At 40.3% G+C, this 23,196-nt stretch overlaps 2 protein-coding genes and 1 long non-coding RNA gene across 5 annotated transcripts in view; 1 reads left to right on the top strand and 2 right to left on the bottom strand.

Annotated features, from left to right (window-relative positions):
• The window catches only part of arhgap25 (Rho GTPase activating protein 25), a 17,291-nt gene extending 14,235 nt beyond the window's left edge, over positions 1-3,056 (bottom strand). Inside the window, exon 1 of one of the 3 annotated variants that reach the window (XM_044112012.1) lies at positions 2,963-3,056. Coding sequence is in view for 1 of the 3 variants with exons in the window: in XM_044112010.1 (XP_043967945.1) it covers positions 2,413-2,476 (64 nt within the window). In the remaining 2 variants the exon portion in view is untranslated. Of the gene's footprint in view, positions 1-2,412 lie in introns of all 3 variants that reach the window. The other 2 variants (XM_044112010.1, XM_044112011.1) reach the window with 2 other exon arrangements.
• Positions 1-6,352, top strand: part of LOC122828450 — a 31,069-nt gene extending 24,717 nt beyond the window's left edge. The window contains exons 3-4 of the long non-coding RNA XR_006370232.1: positions 2,315-2,491; positions 2,672-6,352. This is a non-coding gene — a long non-coding RNA (uncharacterized LOC122828450). The remainder of the gene's footprint in view (positions 1-2,314; positions 2,492-2,671) is intronic.
• Positions 5,638-23,196, bottom strand: cds2 (CDP-diacylglycerol synthase (phosphatidate cytidylyltransferase) 2). Its single transcript, XM_044112015.1, has 13 exons — positions 22,972-23,196; positions 17,692-17,834; positions 17,502-17,598; positions 16,423-16,520; positions 15,467-15,606; positions 12,889-12,947; positions 11,505-11,587; positions 11,297-11,384; positions 10,313-10,381; positions 10,045-10,197; positions 9,153-9,272; positions 8,921-9,024; positions 5,638-7,074 (listed from the first exon to the last, which is right to left on the bottom strand). The coding sequence occupies exons 1-13, from the start codon at positions 23,041-23,043 to the stop codon at positions 6,942-6,944; spliced, it is 1,359 nt and encodes a 452-aa protein (XP_043967950.1). The 5' UTR covers positions 23,044-23,196; the 3' UTR covers positions 5,638-6,941.

The raw sequence follows: 23,196 nt of genomic DNA, 5'->3' as shown, positions 1-23,196 counted from the left end.
TTGTTGTGTTCTCTACTTGGCTTGTGGCAATCTGCAGACAGGACTTCCTACTGCTTTCCGTTAGCAGTAGGGTTTTCTGTTTGTTTCCGTATAATGCACAAGGCAACTTTGTGGATTACTCAGCTAGTAGTTTTCCTTTCCACAAATTATCCTAATATTACCTCTTCTATTCATTAGTTATTCTTATTTCGATGTATCAGTATGAATATAAGAGAAACGCACACAAACGTTATTCAATGAAGGGGTTTTAATACTTTTGAAAGACCCCATAGCAAAAAAAAGAAACAATATTTTAAGTCTGGGGTATGTAACTTATAAAAAATATATTTTTCTAAATATATATTTGTTAAAGCTGCCACTGTGTCATGACAGTATAACGTGAGACAAATAATCTGTGAAAAAAAACTGAGCTCCTCTAGCTTGATCAGAAACAACCAATCAGACAGGAGGAGGGTCTTAGTGCTGTCAATCATCCTCGTGTACAGGCTGCTCACACTCCCTCTTTCTCTGGACTGTCATGAATTCTAAGGCCATTCAGCCGCGCGGATGATCAATGAATGGTTTCCTGCATCAAGTTGTTTCTTTGTCATTAGCATATTTAGCGGTGCGAACATGAATGAAAAATGCATTTCATTTAATCAAAAACAACCAATCAGAGCAAGGAGGAGGGTCTTAGCTCTGTCAATCACTGCTATGCTCCTCCCATCTGGCTTGGTCTGTGCTAAGCTACAACTGGTACAACACAACATAGCCTGCCACCAGTGCTGAGGCTGGTTAGCGTGACCAGTGATGACAGTGTGTAACTGGTTTTCTTTAACAGTAAGTTGTAACATTAGCGCATTCAGCAGCAGGTGCTCTAGGTTGATTGATTGATTAGCTCTGATAGGTGCATTTCTTCAGACGATAACAGTGGCATTAAGAGGAGGAGGAGCTTGATTTTGTCTCAGATTATCTTGAACTTCTATGCTGTCATGATATGACAGTTTATGCGGAAAAAAAACAAACAACTTTTAAAATTATTATTATAAACACTACATGGCGTTTATAATAATGTGGATGTTGCAAAAGGTCAACACGTTCACTGAATAGTTCAGTGAACGTGTTGAATGAAATCAGCAGGAAATCCTGTGTCAGGTTTGCAACATTCACTCCCAAAGGTCTGAACTTGACCTTTCAGATCCGCATAAAGAGACCTTATGTAGCATGATCGTACAAATATGCTCAGACACACACACACACACACACACACACACACAAAGGTTTTCATTTCTATCTGTATAAGGAAACAGTATAGACTTCCATTCATTTAACACCTAGCCTTGCCACATACCCTAAACTCAACCTGTCATCCCAAAATCAATATTCCACTGCACCAGCACCGGGCTGGATGAACGCATCCTTTGAACCTGGGTATGTAAGTGATTGCTAAGAGGTCCTAAGGAGGCAACATAAACAAGTGTAAGTAAGTACACACACACACACACACACCACTCTAAGCTCATATGTACATGTAGGTAGAGCTACTTTTGCAGAAGCTACGCTCTTGCATCAGTTTCCTGCTGATAGGCTGCATTGGTTAACTTCTAAGTCAACAAATCAGACACCCGTTATGGTCTGATGGAAACAAGTTGACGGTCATGAGCATTTAAGAATCGTATTCCTCAATAAAGTGAAAGAGCTAAGACCACGACACGGTTGGCAGTGGAAGTTACTTTAGAAGTAGATAAAGTGAACATGAGTAAGAGCAGCTACTTCCTTCCACTGAGCCGAACATCCAGTTGGGGCTGATTGTAAAACCCGATTAGAGAGAAGGCAGAAACGCCTCCGCTTCAGGACCTCCGCTTGCGTGGATGCTGCAACCGCTGTGTCGTGAGAGGAACTAAGGCAAGCTACCTCACCGAGTTCTCCCTGTGCAAACACAGCTCAGTGTGGTATTAGTGACTCTGAAATACTCGCGCACACAGTTCTGCAAAAACGCATTAACGTGGAAATGGTGAACCGCTTGCAAAACCCCTTTAATAGTCCTACTCGTCCAAAGCCAGAGAACGGTAGAAAATGGATAACAGTGATTTGCGTTGCAGCTAAGGTTCTAAAAGCAACTCTGGTTATCATCAGCGTAGACGACTCAACCACGGAAAAAACCCACATTGAGAACACTGGAGGCACACTCTGGCGGTCGTGTTTTTTGTTTTTTTTTTATCTCTACCTCTCACACGCACAAGTCATATTCGTGTGACAAATCCCAAAAGCTTAAAGACAACAGAGAAGCAAGTAAAGAAGAACCTTTCATTGTTGTTGTTTTTTTCGTCTCTAGATGACAGCATCTGTTCAACGTGCCCATAGTGTGTGTGAAACATGCAGAGAGGAAGCCTCGCATCCCGTCTGAAAGAAGGCGACGCCGGCCAGCCTTACCTATCCGAGCCGTCTCGGTCTTGAAGGTGCTGAAGTCCCAGTTCCGAGGTAGTTTCAGAGACATTCTCCAACGGCACAGGTAAGGTGCTTAAGTTCCCACATGCACCTTTTTGCTAAAACACGCACACATACACACGCCACACACACTCTCTCTCGCGCGCACACATTAAAACACGCAAACTGATGATAATGCAGATCACACTTCCTGTTTCCTGTTTGTTAATTGCTCTGTGGGTTTTTTTCCCTTCTTTTCCTCCAGGTAGAAGTTTGTAAGTCATCCCTTCATGTCGCCCCCGTTTCCATGTCAGTGCCCGTCTTCATGAAGCTGACCAAGTGGTGGGGAGAGAGACAGGGGAGAAGTGGATTTGCAGTGCAGAGTCTTCAAGTGACTAATGTTCACCGGCGTCAAAAGAAGAAGAAACCACCACCAGCGTCTTCTTAAAGGAAATGGTTTTATGCCTCTTGTTATGACTGGTTCAGAGAGCATCTTGCCTCACCGCTCAGGCTGCAGGGGCACAAATCCATCTAGCTGCTGTATCTACATACCTACTTCTCTAAAAGGTGAAATCCTAGTCCCCCACCGACAGAAAGATCTCCATCGTCAAACAGAATGAGAACATTTTATAGAGGCTGGTGAGAGGAAATTGACCAAATAAGTTTCAAAATGGGGAAGATGACCACAAAAAAACAAAAAAGAGAAGGAAGAAGTCACAGAGTACGCCTCCTGCTGTCTTTAAATACATTTATTTTTTTTCCCTCTGAACATAGCCAAAAACACATTTCAGTGATAAAGAATTCCTCTAGATAGTATACAATTTACCAAACCATTGCACAGATAAAGAATAGATATACAGATTTCTTTATTTTTTTGTATTTTTAAAATTTTTCTTACAGATTCATAAGGTCATCTATGCGCATAATAAAGTAAAATGTTTCACATAGGAGAGCCTGCACAGCACGATGGACAGACATGACTCCCTTACATTCCTCTGATACACTCCTGGCCAAACACAGTGCACAAAAAGGTTAGTGGAGCCCTAAAGACAAACAAGAAGAAAACATTTTTCTAGTAAACTAACTTTTTCATAAAAGGGCAGCGGATTGTTCTCAGCAGAAGTGGCAAATGGCCAAATATCTCCATTTATGCACAGCCTTAAGGTCACAGTCAACAGGCTGAGCACAGGAGGTTTGGCTCCCTCTGGTGGCAGGTAAGTGGAAGGGCAGTGCTGAGCTGCTGAACCGAAAATTAGAACTTCGTAAAAATGTAACTACCACGGCGGCTCCTGTTGCAACACTGTTGATGGAGGGAAGGAACTACGTAAATCATAAGCAACGAGCACCCGAGCTGAGGCACGACACCGAACAGGACAGGAGCCTAGCAACAGCAACCATGGCAACAGATAAGAAACTCTTCAGCTACTTGTATACTTGGTGGCAATAATGAATTTTTATTTTTGCCTGACTACAAAAACTACAAAAAGAACACCAACATATATTTTAGAATCACAGCAGAGTTAGAGAGTTAATAAATAAATACCTTCAGAAAGATGACGTCAATAAATAATAATCAGAATCAATTCAAACACCAGGTAGAAGTGATGTCTGGGTTGTATACCCCAAAAAACTAGAAGATGGTATATAAAATAAACATAAATACCAGGAACACGTTTAAAAGAAGCCACTATTTACCATCCTTTTCCTTTCCTGCTACTACACCAAATGTAGTTTATTATGCATTGTTACAAATATTGGTTTTATTCCATCATACTAACAGAAGTTATAGAGAAAGACTAAAGGGTCCTTTGAACCAAATTGTTAAAACACCATCAGTGCAAAACTTTTTACTTAGCTTGCTAATCAGATTTTATTTTAACTATGGTAACACATAATCTTACAAAATGTCAGTTTGAATAATTAGATGTCTTTAGAGAAGGATGAAAAAACAAAACTACATTTCTTCTATTGAGTAATCTTTTAGTTAATGTTCTTCAAGATATTTTGGCAAAAAAAAAAAAAACTGAATTAGACCAACAGAAACAGAAATATTTTGGTATATTCTAGTGGAGCTGCACAATATATCGAATCACGTTATTCGTGTGATTTCATAATCACAAGACTGCGTGGATGTAATATTTGGTACGGTATTGCATTTCTGTTACCAGGCATTGATGCTTCCCCATGGGAAAAAAAAGAAAACACTTTGCTGCGCTTGATGCCCACACCTGATAAAGATTTTAGTGAAAGAAATTCAAATGGATGGGAGACATTTCAATGTTTGAGAGGAAACTGACAGTAAATGCAAGTTTCTATGCTACAGTCCTGTACAATAATACTTGGATCGCACGTTTTCGTAATGTCATGCTGCCTTAGATTCCAATAGAAAAATGGAAGAAAAAAAAAAAAGAAAAAAACAGGGTGGCTACAAATTAGCATTCAGCAGATAATGTAGGGAAATATTAAAAAAAACGGCAAATATCGTCTCAACATGTCTAATGTTTTATACTCAGAGAAGTTTGGCAAAATTCTGCTGCCAAATGATAGAAAAAAGTGATATAGAAGTAATCAGCATAGGAATGTCACTACGAGAATAATGTCAAAAGCAAGAGAGAGAGAGAGAGAGAAAGAGAGAGAAAAAAAAGAACATTAAGCAGATATTTCAAAAACGGTTGCTGAGTTTCCCACAAGGTGCTTGTATAAGATGTAGAAGAGTGAACTACTTAAAACACCTGCAGGTAAACCCAAAGGACGGTCAGCGTTGCGTGTGCTGCTGAATTAATTACAACAGGAAATATCTCTTATGTGCGAGTCTACAAATGTTTCTACCCTCCAAAAATCAGATCCTAGTTAAATGAATAAAAATAACCAAGGTGGAACATAAATAAAAGAGCTAAATTAATACAGATGTTCTAATAAATTCCTGACTGCACAAGAAAACCAATAAATCTGTCGGCTGTGGCAAGTATTGACCCGACCAGCATTGGACCGGACCTAACTCAGTACAGATGTGTCATAGACCTTTCCAAAATGCTGAGCTCAGGTTAGAACAAATTACATCTAGGAAAGCATAAATCAATCATCTGGAATATTAGCATTAGCTAAAGAAAAAAAACAAAAAACAACAGTGAACATGTGTTGCCGTTTCTGTAGGGCTGCTAACCTAAACACCTGCTGGTGTGCCTATTAAAGTGTCCAGACATGAAACCTGTAAAGAAACCAAACACCACAGAGGCTTAAGCTTATGCTTTACTATCAAATCACACTTGGCATAAATAACACATAAAATGACTAATAAACCTAGAGGAATGAACACATACAGTATTGGCAAGGTGCAACGTTAGCGGATGTGCCTTAGCCCAACATGCTAACATCCTTACTGATGTTCAGTGTATGAACTTTGTGAGCAGAGCGTCTCTGCTGTGACGCTGCCAAACGACACACAGGATCAGAAATCCTGATCCTGCAGGAATCATTGTGCCCCCCAAAATTTTACTACCCCGACCGTTTTAGCACCCAACAGGTGAAATAAAAAACAACCTTCAAACAGCAAGTCGGCTGGACTAAAAAAAAAAAAAAAAAAAAGACTTTAACCCTTCCACGGTGTGAAGAGAATGTGTTATTTGGACCCCACAAGCTTTTTACCCAGCGAGTGTTCCGGTACGGTGCCCCATGTGCGCTTTCATGAGGTTTGCTTGTATGTGTGTGTGTGTTGTTTCAGGAAATGACCGTCTTCCCCGTTGTCCGACCGTGACATCTGCCGCGCTCCTCCTGAGCGTCGCGCTAAGAGCGCAGGGGAGTTAAAAAAACTACTGAAAGGTAGCAAACAGGTGAGAGTGAGGTCGCTAGCCTACAGAGAGATTTGTTAGAAAGCACGGTTTTTTACGCGACTGAAAAGTTCGGTTGGAATTCAGACGTCTACATGATGATGTGATGCTAATGATTTGGCCAAGCGTGAAAAGCTTGGAAATGGCTCAACTGAAACAAAACGACATAACAAAAAGACACAAAAATGCACACAACTGCCTGAATAAAACAGACATTAAGACACAATAGAACATCTGAAATATAAAAATTGTCTCTGTATAAATAGTAGCAATCACAATCAAAAGAAAATGTAGCTAGACATAAGTGGGAGGGTGACGCTGCAGTAACATTACAGTGTGTTAACGGGGTTTAGAGCACTGCTTTAGATTTTTTTTTTTTAATAAAGACATCGTACGATAAAATATTAACACATGTGAGCCGATAATATCGAAGAATATTACGTAAACAAGCAGAAATGTACGTCTGACCAACATTTAGTTTAACAGTGTTGATTTAAAAAAAAAAAACTAAATATAGCGGCTACACTGGTAATGAGGGGCTGGACTGAAAACACTGGTGATCCACAGAGCAGTCAAGCACAGAAGCACAACGCTCTAACCCAAAATAAAATGGAATGGCCCAAAGCTGAATGTTTTTTCTTTTTCTTGGTTTTCATTGATGTGTCCTCGCTCACAAATAAACACGGGTTCTCTGAGGGCGCCGCCGGGCTAAGCGGCCGCCTCGGCGGGTCGCAGCAGACCCTTCTCTGTCAGGTGAGCCTTCAGGGAGTTGAAGATGTAGAGCTGCTGGTCGGACCGCAGGGCCAGGAGCTGTTGGACCACCTTACTGGGGTTGGGGCCCCTGAGAGGAAACAAAACAGGAGTCAAATGTAAAAAAAAAAAAAAAAAAAAGAAAAAGAGATGAGGGACCTTTTCCTTACTGCAAAATGTCAAATGTGAAGCAAAGATGAAGCAAAGTGTGAGGTTGAAATCAGACCGTTTTGACATTGACTGACGTCTGATCTACAAAAGTGTATAACTGTCATTGTAGATGGAAATGTAATCATTTTTTTTCACCAAAATACATCTGGAGATTAATCTAAGAAATTTTGAAGAAAAATGCTAAAATTTCTGAGATTAATCTCAAAATTTATGAACTTTTTTCTAGCAAATTTCCAACTTTACAAATTCAGAAATGTACCTTTTTCTGAAAAAATTTGTTTTTGTGTGTGTGTGTGTGTGGAAATTTGTTCTTATTTTTCTTCCTGCAATGGTCCAGATACGTAGTCATACTGGTCTGTGACCAGATATATAAAAAAAGAAAATCCAACCAGATGTATTTATCGGACTTATAACGACATGTTAAAAAATTATTAATATCGGACGATGCCAATGTTAGTGCCTTTCGACAAACCACTGTTTCATTTTTACGACAATTACATTTTCAAATTATCCAAAAGTTATTTTCTCATTTTGTGGTCGTTATTGGAAACAACAAAATTCGGTGTCAGCAGATTAAAGCCACATAATCTCAGTGCATCTCCAATATAAGTATTGGAGATGTGAGCACTGGGCAAACTAGAACCAACTCTGACCTTAACATGCCATGTGTACAATTAAAGCCACAGTACTACATTTATTTTACAGACTGAAAAAGACCAAATGAGTTATAAGACACATGTAGAGGGGGGTGTATTTTCTGTTTGATGGGATTTTGATATTTAAATCAGGGATGCAAATGACTAATGAGTTAATCTAAAGTTGATAGCTCTTATCTACCTACCAGAAATTCCTTGATAAGCGGCACTCTCTTAAAAACCGGAGTTTTCTCTTGTATAAAGAGGGTTGACTGTCTCTCCATAAAATGAAGGGCAAAATGTTTCATATGTAGAATTTTTTTTAAAGCAGCACATTATATTTGAACATTTTTCTGTCAGCTGTGCTAAATACTGACTGCAAAAACTGAAAATGTTATTAAACCTGGGCAGCCCTCGAAATCAACCGTGCTCATTGGCATCATGTCACATTTTTCAGGAATATTTGGTTGAGAAGTTTTGCTCGATGCTCCGTCATGCAGATCGACTGAATGAGCAATATAAAGGTGGTAACTTAGGCAGCTTGTCCAGGGTTTATATTTCAAAGAGAGAAAAGCATAAAGTGCAACTTTTGTCGCACAACGGACTCTGTTCGGACCGCTTCTCTCTGCTGTTTTGATTCGGCACCGCCATCTTTGTTTCTGGCGCCGCTTCAGGGTGACCAGTGGCGCCCTCTGCTGGATGGGGGCCAAACTACATTACTAAACAAAGGTCTTGCAGCTAATTGGACTCTAAAAAACCAATAAAAGACAATTAAATGTACGTCAATTAATTTAAGTAGATTTATCTGACTAAGCTTTAGGATGATGCTGCTGGTCTCTAGTAAGTTTTACCACATATAGAGAGAATCAAGGTGAGTTCAGATAGAAAAAAGGCACATCTCTTCATTAAAACAAACAAGTACAATAAAGGCATCACTCTTGTGGGAATATCCAAGAAAAAAAATCAACATTAAACAAAAAGAAAAAGATGCTTGTGTCTGAATGTGACAGATTAAACTTTCACTGTGTTTAGAGTTCACAACTCTCCAGTGGTTTATCCAACCCTTTTTAAGATCAGAAGGATGTGAGAGGATGTAAGGATGTAAGATCACACAGGCATGTGAGAGTTTACCTGATGAAGCTGGCAATGTAGACATTGACAAATGTGGCCATTATGTACTGGCAGTCAAATCTGTCCATGATGCCTCCGTGACCCGGTATGGTGTTGGCAAAATCCTGAAAGGAGAGAAGACGAGCTTTCAAAGTGCGCTGAATTTCAAACATGATGCAAATACACGGCTGCAAACGAGCGATGAGCAAAAGTGGTGCATTGAGATGGAGAGAGTCTCCCGAGGACGTTCTACCTTGATCTTAAATGCTCTCTTGAAGCCGCTGGCAAAGAAGCCACCGAAGGGCCCCACAATGGAGGCGAAGGAGGAGAGAGCGATGCTGTGGATCTGGAACGGATACAGACGCACGGTGGTCTGTGGACACAAGAGGACAGGGTTGGAGGCAAACCACCACAGTTTACAGAACCCAACATCTATTTAACATGGAGGGTCAAAGGTTGTCCTCCATTTTATAGGATCTATGGAACTATGTGCCGTGTGATCTCTGTGGGCTGGTGTGGAAAGGTTCTGACTGTAATACAGATATGAAATGCATTATGGGCCTGAAACGGCCCCATGTCACTTCGGGGTGAGGATGCTTTAAACCTCACTGCTGTGGCGTTTCCTCAAAAAACGACGCCATTAAAATTGACAGTCTCAAAACATAGAGCCACGAGAAAAATAGATTTTTGTCACTTCAACACCGACAAAAATGGTAATTCATAATAAGGAAAAACAACAAAAAAAGAACAGGTGTCACGTTGTTGCGGCTCACGCAAGTAACGCTGCACCACCTCATGCATCCTGACAACAGACTGAATGTTCTCTTCAATGCCCTGTAACTGTCTCTCTATAAATGTGCGTGGTGTTGTCAATTATTACAGTGGTTCTTCTCTTCCTTGTTATCTTTACAGTAGAAGGCCATCATGCATCCATGTTCACCTCTGGGCTCCGTCCCCCTGGCTACGTCTTGTTCACACCGGGAAAACGTTTATGCTTAATTTTGTCCTGATTTCCCAAGTATGGTGGAATCTCTTCGGTTTTGTAAATCTTGCCGTGTGAAGCGAGGCATTAATTAGCTGACTTACGAACGTTTCCTGGCTATTTGTCTAAGACTGTTGTTCCATTAGGGATAAGGTCATCATACCCATCCGGTGACAGACTCCAGGACTCCTGGCAGGGTGTACTCCTGCAGCTGAAACAGCTCTGACGGCTCACAGTCCACCTGGAAACTGTTGGAGTCGTTGTTGAACTCCACAGGACAAACAAAGTAGCGGTATCCAGCCATGACGTAGGAGAGCTGACAGGGGGGGGAGGAGGAAGACGCTCTTCAGTTACAGTATACAACTTTTACAAGACTTCAGAAGTCCTAGAAGGCTTTAGTTTTAAATTAGAGATTTAAATGCACGTCTCACCAAGATACCAAACACAATAGTGGCGAATAATCCACCAATAAATCCCTCCCATGTCTTCTTAGGCGACAGCTGCAACAGACAAAATCCAACATTCATTCACTGTGACGTCTAACTCAGCTTACTTTATGTAACTCTATTTGTTTTTGACTGAAGCTGATCCATTACGAGGTCTGGCCCGATACAATTTGCTGGACGATAAATTGTCCCAGACGTTATCGCAATAAACGATAATATTGTCTTGAGGCAATGTTTCGAGGATTATAATGATAATGGTACAATAATGTAAGTAGATCGTCTCAAAGGTCAGCAAACGTTAATTTTTAACTAACATTTCACACTTGAACTTACGGCGGCATATTAGGGCCATGGTAGATAGAAAAACATGGAGTAGATTTCTGACCACAATCTCTAATTTTTTTTAGACTAATCAAGAAAGACTTTTTCTTGCAAAAGTTGAAAATTTCATAGAAAAAAGAAAAATACAATTTTGGAATAATCTCAACACATTTCTAGAAATTTATGAGCTTCAAAAGTCAAACTTTTAGTTTTTCAGTTTTTATTCTTTGTATTCCGGTAGCCAAGCAACAACATTTTGTTGCCAAATTCATTGTCATATCTTTGTGCTGTGGTGATAAAGTAAGTGTAAGTCTAAGACTAGTCTCAAAATTTCAGAGTTTTTTTGGTGCAATTAACTTTTTTTTTTCTTATCTACAATGACCCCAATATGCCGTCATAGAAACTGGGAGACATTTTAAATATCTAAACCAAATAACTAAAACAACAAATGAAATGGACACTGAAGATTTTTGTCATCCCGTCTGAATGGAGACCCAACAAAAAAAAACCAAAAAAACAATCATGCTAATGGAAAATATCGAGCTCATTTCAATTTATCATGCGATTAATTGATTTATTGCGACAGGCCTACTAAACGCTCCCAGAAACATCCAATAGATGAACAAAAACTAAATGTTTTCATGCCACCTTAATGAGCGGCGTTCGGCCGAAGAAGAAACCAAACATGTAGGCCATGATGTCGTTGCAGATCACACAGGAAATGGGAACGATGAACCTATTCAGATGGGGGGAGAAAAACCCGAGATCTATCATCTGAATCACCGCAGAGAGAAACAAGACGAGCCAATTAGGGTTTAACTCGACGAGTGGCATCGGCACGGACTGGACGGCTCACCAGATCATCCCCTCGAACAGGTTGTGGATGATGAGGTGGGACTGGGTCACTACGATCAGCAGAGTCACATGGGTCCAGCCAAACTGAGGACAGAACAAGAAGAGCTCTGAAACCAAACCAAACCAAACTGCGGCACATAGGTAGAAATTTATCCATTTTTCTCTTCAAAGCAACAGGTCAGAGTTACACAGGCTTGAATTTACACATGAATCTCTACTAATATTAGCTGAAATGTCCGTCAGCTCACTGCAGAGACGTTTTACTGTCAGTTGTTGGATTTCTGTGCAGGGCAGAGCGACCTGGCTGTTCGATTACTACACCAAAGAAGAAGAAATTTAAGGCAGAGAAACTTTCTAGTTAAAATAATGTTGGCATAGCAACACCAATGCATGTTCAGCTGTGACTTTTCATCTCAGTTCACAGCTGATATTCTCTGGTTTCACATTTTAAATGTTGGGAATTTGGCATTTTGTGAAGAATTTGTAACACAATTGAACATTTGGTTGTCCAGTTCCGCCTTGAAGGAAAAAACATACAATCCCAACAGGAAGTTGTAATTATGAGTTTTAAAGTTTTATGTGTGAGCGCCTGCTCAGTTTGAAATCACAACTTTTATTTTTGTATGTCCAACTTGAAAAGTCAAAATTAACCTAAGAAGTCCTAATTATGACTTCTTGTAATTATAACTTTAAAACTTATAATTCTGACTTTTGTTCAAGCAATTATGACCTTTACACTGGAAACGATGACCTTTGGACTCACGTTTATGAAAAATCCAAATGTAAAAATCCGACTTATTACTTTTAGGGTAGAAAAAACGACAAACTCAACATTTATGACACTCGATTCTCGTAATTACGACTTTAAAAGTCAAAATTATGACTTGTTCTCGTAATTATGATTCTGACGCCGTGAATTTTGACTTAAAGTAGAAACTACAACATGAAAGAGTAAAAATCATAACTTTCATTCTCTGAATTACGATTTTATGAAACTCAAAAAATTCTGATCAAGTCAAAACCATGACTTTTATTTTCGTATTTATCACTCTGAAACAGGAAATTGTGACTTTTATTCTCGTTACTATGACTTCCTGTTGGGCTTTTATTTTTTCTTTCATGGCGGAAATAACATTAGTATTGATGAAACCTTCATTTTCAGCGCATGTTGGCCTCAGAACTTTATAAATGCAGGTGCAGCATGACAAATTATAGTCACCAATGTGACTCCATACGAGTGTCTTTCTAAATAACCAAGATGCAGATTTTGGCCAATACTTTTGCTCTAATCATCATTAGAACAACATTTCCCCACCGACAGCTCGCCTCATCGATAACGCAGCCCACCGGGGGTGACGGCAGGAAGAGGCGGGGCCAACACTCACCATGTAGAACTGAAGGCGGTAATGTTTCTTCACCAAGCTCAGCACGAACATGCAGAAACCTGCAGAGCAACGCAATGAGAAAAGATGAACACACGTAAAGGAGGAGGAGGAGGAGACTAAATTGTTCACAAATGAGGTCATCTGAGGTCAAACTAAATTTAGCTTGGCCCATTTCAGGCGCTAACGTTAGGGGCCCTCGGCTTTTTGTTTCCGTGGATGATGTGAGGAGAGGAAGCTGAGAAGCAAAGACGGACAGGAAGCGCTCTCGCTGAAAATAGACTTAAGGAAGTACGAATGGAGTTTGAGATTTAAAAGTTTAAAGGAAAACGGCGCCAGGAAATAGTTTTCACGGTCGTAGGAAACTTCAACTCAGGTTGGGGGAAAAAAAAAAAAAAGTTTGGGTGCTTCCTCCTGCCTCCCCACATCCTGTTTGGTGCCAGTCAGAAGCTGCAGCAGCGCTGAGTTGCTAACTGACGCTCTGCAGCTCAGGAAGTGGGACGTGAAGGTTTGATCAGTGACGGAAACAACCGATCCAACTTTCACAGCCTCGGGTTTTCACAGACGGTGCAGGTTAAGGTTTAAAGAGCTAAGAACTCAGCGGCAAGTAAAACCATGTCGTTGTGTCTCTACCAGCTTCACAGATACAGACCAATTGGAATGAGAATGTCGGTTAATATTCTTTTTTTGGCAACCGGACCTGGACTTTGACTGGGCCATTCAAGCACATTACTACAACCTGGTCATCTGCTAGGTTTTGTGGCCCCTCCCCTGTGGTTCTTACAAAAACAAATGCTTTTTGCTACTGGTATAAAGGCAAAAGCAAAGAGTGGCTTTTCTGTTACTTGTGTATGTTTTTTCATGCAACAGTCTCTCTACAACAGAAGACGACTGATGGTACAAGGCCTTAATTTGTGCAAAGGGCTCACTCTGCTGGCCTCACTCTAGAAAGTAAAAGGTTCCCTCCGATGTAAAAGTTGTTCTAAAATCTGAAATTGAAACTAGAACATTTCATGTTGCATATTAGGGCTGCGCAAAATTGGAAACGAAAAAAAAGAAACTGCTTTTTCTTTTTTCATCCCGTCATATATTTATCTATATGACAAACTTACATGTTCCAATTATGGTCTTTGTCTGTATTTGTGTGATATTGATATTGTTAATGGCTGAAAAATATCACAAAAGATTACGATGACGATATTCGTTGCACTATACGCCTGTTTTCGTTCTCGTCTCGCTAACATTTGCAGCAACGCCGTCAGTCCAGTGTGAGCATCTGCACGTTCATAACACCTAGAGCTTCGTAGCCAAGAAATAATACGCTTCATACACTGATTCCACATATTTACACTGGAATCACAATATAGTCACCATATATTGTGCAGTCTTGTTGTGTTCAAAGTGTGGCCCGAGGGCCGTTTGCGGCCCGTGGTTTGGTTTTGTGAGACCCCCCCCCCTTACAAAATCTCCTTACAAAAAATGTTAGAAGCAACAAAATGCAATAATCTTTGCCAAACTTTCTGGTTTCTTCTATCGTCATGGTAACTTGGAGCACATTTACTCATTGACTTATGCTATGTAGCACACTTTGGTGCAGCCAAATCTGCTTTTATTTTCTGTATAAAAGTTGACAGAATACAGCAAATATTTTCAAATGATTTTTTTTTTTTTTGTTGAGAGCAAATCAAATATCTTCTTCAGATTTCTTCAACTTGAGTCCAAAATAATAAGCAAACCAGATGCATTTCATTTCCGTTCCCACTAAAAAGCATTTAGCTTCGTTTTTCTCTTTCCTTTCTAAAACAGAAACTACAAATGACAGAAAAAACGTTCAAAAAGTGCCTTTTTTCCCCTGGGACGTGTGCGACAGACTTTTAGGGCCGGGTTACAAGAATTTCTGTTTAACTGCGAGAATATATTCATAATATTTACAGAATAAAGACATCACTTTACAAGAACATCTTGAAATTAGGAGAAAAAAGTTGTTTGAATGATAAAAAAGATTTTTTTTTGTCATTGTTGGAGTCTTAATAATAGCAAAACGTTATTCTCATACTATGTCAACTTTTTTGTCGTAAGACTTTATCTTTGTAACATTGAGACTTTATTTTTGTAATAAATAAATAAACAGAAAATAGCACCCTGGCCCTATTATTCAGTAGTAAACCTGAAATAAACTCAAAGTCCAAATAAATACAAGCTGTAAAGCACGGTTGTCAAACAAGATGGCTCCCTGGGCTCGCTGACATCACTTTGAACTATGGAAACCCACGGAGGGAATTGGTAAAAAAAATAATCCAGATTTAAAAAAACAAAAACAAAAAAACAAACTTCAAGAACCAAAAATTTAATTAATCAATAAAATCGATTTATTGCCCAGCTCTACTTCGTAGAGAAGAAAATCGTTAAAACTAACAGTGTCAGTTCACGATGCATTATATCAAATAGATCTTTGGTGAATTTGAATGATCTTGTTTTCATGACTTGATTTCATTTCCAGCAGCATCACTGTGCCGGTTTAGAAAAACATTAACTGCTGTCCTGGGGAAAAAAACAAAAAAACGTTCCGCTCCGGCCGTACCTGTGAGGTAGAGCGCGAAGGAGATGAAGCGGTGGTATTTGCTGAGGATGCGAAGAGGCTCCTCTCTCTGCACCAGCGTGAAGAAGTAATCGGTCACGGTCTCGCCGTAGAAGAAGTAGTTCACGCACAGCAGGAAGTACCTGCAGGGCACGGCGTGGCGGTTAAACACGGACCAATCAGAGGTCGCCACGCCTGAAGAAAACCTGGACGGCTTACAAACGTGTTTTCTGCAACAGACTTTTGCTCTCCAGCAGGTTTTTTTCAGGCTTGTGGCATAAAAGCAGCTACAGCGCCTCCTACTGCTGCTAAAACTCAAACCTGCTATCAGTTATGGATTTACAAAAATATGTCTTTTCAATATTTATTAGAACTGTCACTATGCCGAGACAGATAATTGGTCACAAAAAAATGACAACCAAACAGAGCCAAGAGGCGGGTCTTAGCGATGTCAATCAATCTCGGTTAGCCGCTGCTACAAATGACCATTACAGGAAAACCTTCATCGCTGGCTATGCTAACTAGCCTTAGCATTACTGGAAGGCTACGATGTGGTAAAACAGCTGTTGCGTAGCTAAGAACAAGCTGGAGGAGGTGAGCACGAGAGTGATTGACAGCACTAAGACCCTCCTCCTGCCTCTGATTGGTTGTTTCTGAATGACGTAATTCTGCAGCTTGTACTGGAAGAATGCAGATTTTTTTTCCCCAAATTTTCCGTCTTATACTGTCATGACATATTGATAATTGTAACAAAAATTTAAAAAGACATATATATATATTTTAAATAAAAGTCACATTCTGCAGCTTTAAGAAACAATCTACAATGTGAACAAACTACAAGAGGCCAGAAAACAAACCTCAGGACATCTGCAACGTAAAAAATGTAGACAATATAATGAGAAGCAAACCAAGACGGCTTATTTTATTAGATGTTCATATTTTACTGATGCAGGCCTCACCAGCTCAGCGTCCGGAACCAGGGCAGGTCGTAGGAGTGGTACACGTTGTACCCGATCGTGATGATTTCATGGAAACACTTGATCTGAACGCAGAGGACCTGAACAGTGAGAGGGAGAGAGAAAAAGAGAGAGAAACCGTCGCATTAACAACTGACTTCCAAAGGTTTATATTAGCAGGAGTGAAGACAGGCTTTAAAAGGTTTACGTTACATCATAAGAATGGGGGGGTAAGAAAAAAAGCTTTCCACTTTCCTCAACATTCAAACAAGAGCAGAACAAGTCCACTTCTCAGCATAATATTTATGTCTGCCACAAGCTCTGTTGCGCCGTAAGGTTTGTATCAAGTTTAAACAAACAAAACAAAAAAGAACAGAATAAAATCATAAAAATGCAACAAAACGTAATCGGAGGAAAGCGAAACATGGCTGGAGGAGGAGCAGGAGAGGCCGGGATTAAACATTTAGTTGCTATGCGGAAAGCTTAGCAGGAGCTTCTTAAAGAGACAGAGGCCCATTTTTGAGGCGTCAAATTGCAAAGTCAAACGACGACCGAGAACGTCACAAAACAGACAGAAGTAATGTGAGCTTTTAATATTGTGAGGAGTCACAGAGCAAGTTTACATCAACAGTATTTCAGATATTAAAAAAGAGACTAATCAATAATCATCGTTACCGACAGATATGTAACGCTTATACCGTGATACGTTTACCAGCCATATGGTCTAGTCCAAGTATCCTCCTATTCCTGTGACTTCAGCAGTTTGTAATGCGATCCCCAAACCATGTTTATGGTTTTATCAGATTTTGAGTATCTTCATGCTGCCTGGAGAAAACCAACTCATTTATTCTGTGTGGTGCAGCTGGTTAGTGCCATAAACAAATTCACACGTTTGCATGTCAATGGGTCAGGCCGGGTCAGGGGCTTTTCTTACTGGTTTCACATTTCCTAACTCCAGCAGGTCAAACTACCAGACCTCTGTTCTGCTGCTCTAAGCAACGGCTGAGCACGTCTAAGACGGTTTGATCTGCGGTTTCTGATTTTTGATGCGTGAGAACTCCAGAGGTTTCGTTGGTACTCACAATCATCATGAGCACCATGGGGCCCAGGTAGATGATGAAGAAGAAGAAGGAGATCATGGCCAGTGTGAGGATGCCTCGTACCCACCAGTTCTTCCATCTACAGGGGAAAACAGACAAAAAAAAATAAAAGGTTACGGCTTACAATCCAGAACAGCACGGAGAACGAAATGTGTCCGACTCTGAGGGTGACCTTGAGGAGAGTCCAGACAGGGCCTTGTTGAGAACCTCGGGGGTGTCATCAGGAGGGACCGGCACCTCGGGGACTCCCGAGTCCACCTTGGACTCGTTGTCGGAGACGCCGTCTTTGTCTGCTTTCAGCTCGCTGTCTGAGCCCTTTGAACACACACACACACATGCACACACACACGCGCACGCACACACACACACACACACGCGCACGCACACGCACACACACACACACACGGGAGAAATAAAACAGGCGTGAAGGCCATCAATGTTGACCTGTAAAAAGTCAGCCACATGATGTTGGACAGGAAAGTGTGAACATTCAGGTAAAATGTTTTTATTTCTGACCGACCAAAAAGTCTCTCACATGGAAAGAAACCGACTCCATGGAGCTAAAAGCAGACCTGGTATTATCAGTGAGTATTATCTGTGTCCGATGTTTGCGCTCCACTTACTGGCCTGCTGGGGATTATGCTCCCTATTAATCAACAGTGTCCCATTAATCACCTTTTCTCCTTTTTTGGCGTATAATTGGACGAGAGGCGGGTGACGTCCCGGGACAGAGCGACGCAGAGACGCACAAGACCGACAGCCTGCATATAAAACCAACTAACCTCGTTCTGCATGTCGTCTTAATTTCTGCTACTGGAAAGAATGGAGCTTATTGTGAAAGTTTTAACTCGACAAACCGGTCAAATAATTTACACAAAAGACTGGAACTGGGCTGTTGTGTTCAGAGAATTACAACGTACCATGATGAACCTCATGACTTTCTACATCAGATCTCAAATGTTATATACTGATAAAGTTCAAAGCTAGCTAAAGAGAGGCTAATATGCAGTACTATAATAGGCCACAAGTTCGGGCAAAAACACTTGAAGACATATGGAGCATCCGTTACCGTACACTGTATTTACGGTGTTTATTTTGAGACGAAAGCGAGGAGAAAGTGTTTCGCTCAGACTGAAATCTACTTTAACAAACGATGACGTGGGATTGAGCTGCTGGGCGGGATTGTCCATCAGCTGCATGGAGCCAGAGGAAGCACTAAAATTAGCCGAGCGGACCATCAGGGCAGCGCTGTGCGTGGGAAGTGAGGCACCGACAGAGAATCTCCCTCCATATTGTTGAGCTGTCAACGCCATTTGATGATTGGACGGGGCCTTAATGAAACACACAGACGGTGTCACTCCAAGGTTAATGAATATGAATTATGAATGTCCGAACACCCACAGGGAACCCCTGCATCTTAATGTCACGGGATTTGTTTTTCTAATAATGGAAATTTATGCCAGTTTAAGGAAAATACGCATCAAAACAACATTATGCAATGTCCCGCACAACACACACACAGTATCCCTTTCCCTGTGCTGGTTTCTATGGAAACAATATCTGCTCTTCAGGATGCTGGAGTTAAAAATAGGAACCCCTTTCAATTTATACTCTCCTCCCCTTTCATGTCGTCTTCCAAACCAGCAGCAAGTCTCTCTTCTTTTATTCTTAAGTAGCCAATCCATTAGCAAACGCTGCCTCCTCAAACCATGAACGCCTCCTTCTCAAATCAATCTGGAAACCGACTAACTGGCTCATATTTCATGTATGTTAATTGAAAAGCTAGTTATTCGATTTCTTTCATGACTTTCAACCCTCTCATTTTATAGTGAAATTTGGCAGGAGAAAAACAAAACGAACCGCCACAGAGTTTCTTCCATGTGTTTGGTCAACATCCTTCAGCGCAAATTTTTTATTTACAGAGTCCACCGCTGCTGCCGGAGCACAATGCATGCTGGGTGATGATGGCTAGGCATTTCAGTCAAGTTAAATTAGTGAGCTATCAGCGGTAAAATATACCGTTTCACTGCCCCGTGAAAAGCTTCCTGAAGACCCACAGCTGTGAGCTCAGCCTCAACACAACATAGAATGTAACTCAACTCCAGACTTTACGTTAAATGAGACTCTGAAATAATGCAGTTATAATATATGGAGAGCTGTCGAAGGATTTCACGTCTTCAACTTTTAAACTTTACAGATCATGCAGAGTTTCACCCAGGAAATCTGCTAAGTCTAGTGGTAGGAGCCACCAGCAGCCCGCCATGTTTTTGAATTAAAAAAAAAATATATATATATATATATATTCACAGTTGACAGAAAATTTTTAAATATCACCAGGTAATTATGTGGTATTGGAAGACATTATTAACAATACCTAAACACCAAATATAAAGTCTTAAAAAACAAGGCGAGAATTAAAAAACAAACCCAAAGTTTAGCCTGGCAGGAGGAAGTGAAGCCTGGTGGCCCGCCAGGCTTATAGTTCACTTCAGGAAAAACCCTGTCCAAGACAAAGTAACGTAATAATTTAAATGAAATGAAAATAAAACACTGCTTTAAAGCATTTTTAAAAATAAAATGAGCTGCAGAGCTCAGATTTTCGTCAGGCGCTGCATTGTCTGGCCTGATTACATGTCATGCTAAATATGGACGTGTGGCAAGATGGAGGACCTGTTGAAAGACATCACGTTTGCGCTCACCACATGTGATCTGGTTAAAGTAACATTGCAGCGCCTTCAGTGGAATGGCTCAGATCAAATAGAAAAACAAAACAAAACATAAAATAAAAAAATCGCCTTTGTCAAAAAGGTCTAGTCAAAGTCAAAAGCGGAATTTCAATTGAGAACATGTGGCAAGATTTTTTAAAAAAACATGTAGTTCTAAAAGCAGCAGCAGTTAGAAACTAGGGCTGCAAGTAGTGATTGTTTTAGGAAATTGATTATTCTATTGATTACTCTGGTGATTAATCGTATTAAATTGGTGAATTCTGCAAATTTTTCATTTAACCACTTCAAGCTTTTTTATTTCACCTTAAAAATACATTAAAAGATAAAACATTTTAGCACCTAAAATGCATTTGACGGCTTTTTTTTTAGTGAACACTTCATGCTTGACTAAACATCAGTACAGGGTCGTGCTGATTTGGTGATTGTTTTTCTGGGTTAACCAATCAGGAATCGGATAGCAAAAGGTACTAAACAGGAGATTTTATTTTCAGAATTCGAACCAGCTGAAGCTAAAACTAGGAGATTTTAGCAGAACATGTTTACAGAAGAAAACAAAAATTTTATGCTAAATGCAAGATGTATAGATATTCTTGTACAGTTTTGGTTTAATTACTGCTCTGAGTGTGTTGTTTTGGGGGTTTTTTTTTAGCAAATGGCCTTTTTTTGAGTCTGTTACTAATTATGATTATCTTAATTATCAATTTATCGCAATTAATCGCTTCAATCCTAGTTGAAATACAGATTTGGTTGCGTAATATGCACGGGACAATTTGCGAGCTGATTTTTCCGACGTGCAACATGAACCCAAATGAACTTCCTTCCCCGAGGGTCCGACAGCTGATCCACAGGAATCCTGCTTGTGGTGTTTTCGACCTTCATCAACAATATGATACTAAACAACAACGACCTTCAGCGCTGATGGAGCTTTTAATAAATGTGGAAGTACAATGTGTGAATAATGTCTTGAGCAAGGCAGACTAAATAGAAAACCCATCTCTGGAGTTGCGTCAGTGGAGGTGAGAACCGTCGAACCGGTTGATGGTCTCCACAGACCCTCCCTCAGCCCTGGTACTGAAATAGCCCTCACTGCTTGGTGGCTTTGGGTGGGGAGTCGGTGCCGTCTTTCAGGAAATCCTATTGTTTCAACAAGACCGTCATGCTAGTCCTAAAAACACTTTATATGACATAACAAAACGCCTTCTGGATAGCTAAGATTAATGACTGAACAACTTAACAATCAAGCTTTTTCCTCTCAAACATTATGTTAGATACAATTATTGTTTGTCTTAAATGTGTCTTAATTATATTGCGATATGACATACCTTAAATTCTTTAGGTAGCAAAAACACAGCAATATTTTTTGTTGTAGATATGATGCAAGTCTGTTTAGTTGCAATTTGGGGGATATTTTCTTGCCTCAGTGATGCAGAAGCAACAAAAAAAACCATTGCTTTATTTTACAATAAACATTTTACAGTTAATAAGGTTCAATTTTCTATGTAATATATGTGTGTGTGTGGGGGGGGGGGGGGTACATTGTTATTATTTGTATATCTTAAATTCAGTTCCCTTTGTTTATGTTGCATCAATTCGCAATAAATGTCACCTGGAGGCACTTTACAGTATAAATAAATAAAGTCATAAAGAGAAACTTGTGTTGGGAAAAAATCAGCACATCAGAGCTTTGCCAGAAATTGGTGATTGGTAGTCAGATACAAAATCAATGATCAGTGCATCTGTAATCAAAAACAAAAAACTATTCAAGATTTTTATTACAATAGTCATAATAATAATAGCAATAATAATAAAGTTTGATGTTTTAGACAAAATAAAAGCAAATATATGGAAACATTTTTTTTGTTATTGTTTATTTTGTTTCTAGAACTAGTTTTAACTAAAACCAAGACCCACGTTTTCCAGGTATTTCTACTTTCTAGAAGCAGAGAAGAAGACAGGAAACCAACTTGATTAAACTGGGCGGGGCCGATTTAGCTGCTCTCTGTGATCACGCGCCTCTAAACGGATCCATACCGCCGTCACTCCGGCGCCACGCCCCTTTATTGACTCGAATTAGGCATTAAGACACAGTCATCAGAGTGGACAGTGTGAACACAAAACGTCATATCTCCTTAATACAAGCGACGTATTAAAGAGATAGTGCCTTGCAGCACTGTGATGAAGGGTGTTCTGGAGAAATCCCACCAGTCAGGCCAAAGCTTCAAGCCCAGGCAGGCTAATGTTTCTCCAGGCATTAACCGTCTCACCAATCAGTTTATTTTAAGCTGTTTCTCCTTGCCAAGCTCAGTATCAAACCAAAGAAAAATGGCTCCATGATTAATAAAGCCGTCGTGACATTCAAAGATATTTTTATGTGCTTAAGTAAAGCACGGGCTAATAAAAACCTGCTCCATTTTGTTTAACAATTTAATGTTTTGATTTTCAGTGATGCGTGTTTTTTTTTTTTTCCTCCCCAAGAAACGTTCACTCAGACAAACAGGGGCATCGACTAATGGCGAGTACAATTTGTTAAAACTGGTCATTTATATGTTTGTGCCTCTCGGTGGTGTCGAGTCGTCAAGAGAACAATTAGGATAATTTTCAGAGAGTTCTGCTCTGTAATTGAGATGAAACCAGATGAGCTCCTGAGGCTCGTTTCCAGCCACAGGATAACATCACCCTGCTAAGCGGCTACATGGTGTTAGCATCTGAGCCCAGGCTAGCGTTACCTTGTCCTCTGATGGCTGCTGCTCTAACGGAGGCTCGCCGTCTTTGGCTCCTCGATGCCGCAGCTCTGTCATCTTAGCGGGTGGAAGCCTGATGTTGACGGCCAACGTCCCGAGGTTCCGACAACAGACTATTTGTTGGATAAACTTCTGTTAATATCTAAGCTAAATGTTGTACGGCAACACTTTTTCCCCCCCACTCTCAAAGCGCAAATCAATGACAAGGAG

The sequence above is a fragment of the Gambusia affinis genome, linkage group LG03 (genome assembly GCF_019740435.1).
Source record: "Gambusia affinis linkage group LG03, SWU_Gaff_1.0, whole genome shotgun sequence".
Classification (NCBI taxonomy): domain Eukaryota; kingdom Metazoa; phylum Chordata; class Actinopteri; order Cyprinodontiformes; family Poeciliidae; genus Gambusia; species Gambusia affinis.
The sequence above is the reverse complement of the archived record's forward strand: the minus strand, read 5'-3'. Positions and strand labels throughout refer to the sequence as shown.